Below are 4,342 nucleotides of genomic sequence, written 5' to 3'. Positions count from 1 at the left end.
TTTAAAAGTATATTCGTACAATTGAAGAATATTTTGTACCAGGTCTGTATATCCACCGCACATTTTATTTCACCAAGTAAGTTTTAATAATTTTATTTTTAATTTTAGTTCTTGTATCATGGCTAGCGATGCAGAATGTAGTTGCGATATTAAAAATTTATTTTAAAATAGCTTAGGCTCAAGACCATATAATGAAAAAGAAAACATTATTAAAAGGAAAGACCAATGCTTAAACGTCGTTCTAGAAAAAGAAAACGAAGGAGGACGGTCACGTGATCGGGCGGGCGCAAGGCCATTGGTGGAGAATAGCGGTTAAATTATTTTCTAATATAAAAATATCAAGGATCTCGAACAAGTCGTGAACCTTAGCACCAGCAATGATACTTTTACAAGAGAAAATATAGATTATATTTTAATAATTACTTCTCAATGAAACAATAAATGAAATAATTTTTACATTAAACTCAGATCAATTTGAGATTATCACAGGCTATAATTTCATAAATTCGCCCAAAATACGCCTGCGGATTTCTGCAATTTATTTAAATAAAAAAGCTGGCAACACTTATTTTTTTGGTAAAGTGGATTTGTGGGTACATTTGAAAATGTAAACATCAAGTTAATAGTTACTGATTATTGAATTTTCATGTTTAATTTGAAAATTATTCAAAATGTATACATTAATAACAATTAACGCTCCCAAATATGAAAATGTTGGATTTGCAAATTAAATATAAATATCGAAATTATTAAATGGAATCTGAAAGAGCAGAAAAAATATTTACTTGTTTTCTATGTCGGATGAACGAGAGATATCATTATTATGGGAGATCACCGCCCTTCGTCAGAAGTATTAGGTATCCGTTTTACTATTAAATTGTTTCATTTATTTAAAATTTGAGCATCATTGTAGCTTGATCAGGTTCTGTCATAATATCTATCGAAGTTTCAAGTTTTGATGATAGATTGTTACATTTACAGTCAGGAGTCATTAACTTATCTCTTGAAGCAATGCTTACACTTTAATAACAATGGTATATTCCATGTTAAATTATTATGTTTTAAATAACCCAATTCAAACTATTTTTCTTCAATTGAAAACGTTTTAAGATTCAAAGTATTCTTGAGTTTGGGCTACAAGAAAAATACTTTGAATTGAATTTACATTTGAAAAGCTTTCCCTAATAAGTATGTTAAAGATAATACTGTTTGAGTGAGAAGAGAGTTAATAAATTTTAATTGTACAATTTCTCTTTTATTCAAAAATACTCTTATTAATTCATCCAACTTTTCCTGCAAAAGGTTTGTTTTTGTTGTATAAATATATGGTTAGTTTGTTCTATGATATATCTGAACATTGCTAGTGTAACTGATCTATTTCAGGTAGTATCTACAAATATAAGTTATATCAAATATATATTCATATCAGAATAAATGCTGTCAAAGACAGTTTCTTCACGTTAACACCAATTTTGAGTTTGGAAATGATCTAAAATAGAATGAAAATATTAGTTTTCTTAATTTTTTTTATTTTTCTTGTTTTTAAGTTTATACAAAGTAATTTTTATTGCTTTATAATGGCCTTTTAATGCTTTATATATAAAATTTAGTTTATTATAAAAAGAAATACAATAAAGTAAAATATTTTTAATGCTATGCAAAATTATTTTATATAATGTATTCAGTTTACTCTAATTTTTATGCCAGTTTATTTTTTTGAGTGTCAAATATACAGTTAAACCTTTCTAACTCTAGCATGTTTATCTCAAAAACCTCTTTATTTCAAAATTTATTTTTTTCCCTGCATTTTCAGCCTAAATTCTACATATTTTTCATGTTTATCTCAAATAAATTTCTCCCAAAACCTCTATATCTCAAATTATGAACCAAAGTGTCAATTACAAATTCAAAGCATGGCGACTACATTTTGATAGCATAAACTGTAGTTGAGAAATATTTCTTCCAATAGAGTACTTAGGAACCATTAATATTGCTTTTCTCATTGGCTACGAGTTTGATTTGAGTCTTATTGGTTGAAGAAAGTCAGGCATCAGAAACTACTGACAAACTGTTTTGGTTAAGATATGACAAAAATGTATTATTTATATCTGATACAGGTATAACTACAGTACTTTACTCGCTATTGTATTAATAAAATACCATACTTCCAATCAAACCTATTACTGTTAATAGTGTTTGAACTTCTATATCTCAAAACTTGTCTGTCTCAGATTTTTCTCTCATTCCTGTGAGATTTGAGATAGTCAGGTTCAACTGTATTTTCTTACAATTACATAATTATGTTATAATATTAATTACTAAATAATAATTAGAGAGATATATATAAATAACATAAAATACTATTTAAGGAATCCAAATTTACATTTATTAAAGCTGTAATGTTTTTGATTTGATTTGGGCCCTATTCATTACTTTTAAAATACAGTAAGTAGAACAGAACTAAAAGAATCAAGCATGTACCGGTACATTTAAATTTATAGAATATTTCAGAATTTTAAAATATTTTTTGAAAATGTTCTATGAGAAGAGAAGAAATATTCTATATTTGTATTATTAACAGCAGTAATTTCATTTCTGTTTATAATTACTATTGAATTTTTAAATGTAATGAAATTCTGACCTTGTTTTGATTATAATTAAAAGTAAAAATGTAAATAAAAAATGCATTTTATCAAATTTTATTAATAACTTTTTTTTTAAAGTTTTAGTGAAGATGCCTATATAGCCAAGGATCCATTTGCTCCCAAAGGTCACAAATTATTTTTATTACTGGGAAGTCACTGTTCAGTTTGTAATAATGTAGTTTGTCAATCAAAAGTGAGTACAATACTAAATATATATACTACATGTAATGAATACATATTTTATTTATAACATAATTAAATATTTGAATATACGAGACAAAAAAGAACATTCTACACTGGATGACATATAAATCACACTATAAACCTATTGTCCAGTGTCAATAATATATACACTGCACAAACATTTTTGGACTCCTCCGGAGTCCTGCTTCAGGCGAATCTCACTGCTTTATTGATATCACAATCACAAAAAATAAAAAATTGAATGTCTGTTAAAAAATGAACCAATTTAAAACAAATGGAACCTTGCCTGCTTTAACAGTGCAAAAACCAACAAAACACCATGAGTCAGTACAGACATGCACAAGAGGTCCTACAATAACTAAAAACTATAGTGCTGGTTCGTAAAGGGCCTGCCAAGTTGCAGATAAAAAAAGTTCCTCCTTGTGTTTGATACACATGCTGTTTATGTTTGCTTTAAAACTTTCTAAGACTTCTAAATATCTAAGCCAGTTGGTGTGTTGCATTGTTATTAGGATGCTAATTTGTTGTAAGTGCACCTCTATATCCAGGTCAGCCGCATATATTGATAGGGCTTTACAGGGCCTTGACTTCCAGATGTCAGTGGTGTGCTCTTGCAGCCGCTTCTCCACCTATGTTTTTGTGGAGAAGCGCCCTGTACGCTTCTCCACAAAACTGCCTCGTACGGGCAGGCCCTTTACGAACCAGCACTAAAGTTTTTAGTTGTCATAGGACCTCTTGTGCATGCCCATACTGACACATGGCATTTTGTTCTGTTTTCTATACTGTTAAGCAGGCACTCCAACATATTCCATTTGTTTTAAATTGGTTTGTTTTTTAACAGACATTGGATTTTGTTTGTTTTTAAGGGATGGTACACACAGAAAGAAAATTAGATTTATTAATACAATTCTAATTTTATTTCATTTAATCACAAGTAAAATATCAAATGAATGTAAATGCACACATTGTCCCGCAAAAATTACTGGCACGAAAAAATCTTGTAAACTTTTATTGTTATTTATATTTTTTGTGAATGTGTTCTATCAATGAAACAGCAAGATTCACCTGAAGCAGGACTTTGGAGGAGCTAAAAAATGTTCATGCAGTGTGTATATTACTGACATCAGACAATAGGTTTACAGTTCAATTTTTTTATATTTGAATATATTGTATTTTCCAGAATTGTAGTATTTTTTACATTAAAAGATTTTGTGTAAAGTGTGCAAAGCAACATATTTCGAGATTTCCAAGTCAGATTCAAAAGGTATTTTTTAATTTAAATTTTATTTACTTCTACTTTGTTAATTAGGAAAAATAAATAATTATTTATTACTTTTACATTTGTAGGATATCTCAAAAATTTGATAGCTGGTTTTATTATTTAATATGATGATATGAATTATTTTTAAACATCATATGCATACAAAGACTTATGCTGAATCCCAATTAATTGTACAAAGTAATCAATGAAATTAAAGTATTCTTTATCTGTA

At 28.1% G+C, this 4,342-nt stretch overlaps 1 protein-coding gene across 1 annotated transcript; it reads left to right on the top strand.

Moving 5' to 3' along the window:
* Positions 1-679: 679 nt before the first annotated feature.
* Positions 680-4,342, top strand: LOC136981123 (cysteine-rich DPF motif domain-containing protein 1). Its single transcript, XM_067277397.1, has 4 exons — positions 680-857; positions 2,724-2,838; positions 4,030-4,113; positions 4,197-4,342. Exons 1-4 carry the CDS (start codon positions 754-756, stop codon positions 4,212-4,214), a joined length of 321 nt encoding a protein of 106 aa, XP_067133498.1. The 5' UTR covers positions 680-753; the 3' UTR covers positions 4,215-4,342.

The sequence above is a fragment of the Centruroides vittatus genome, unplaced genomic scaffold (assembly GCF_030686945.1).
Source record: "Centruroides vittatus isolate TY-2023 unplaced genomic scaffold, ASM3068694v2 contig_744, whole genome shotgun sequence".
In the NCBI taxonomy this organism is placed as follows: domain Eukaryota; kingdom Metazoa; phylum Arthropoda; class Arachnida; order Scorpiones; family Buthidae; genus Centruroides; species Centruroides vittatus.
Note: the sequence above shows the minus strand (reverse complement) of the source record. Positions and strands in the feature narration are given on the sequence as shown.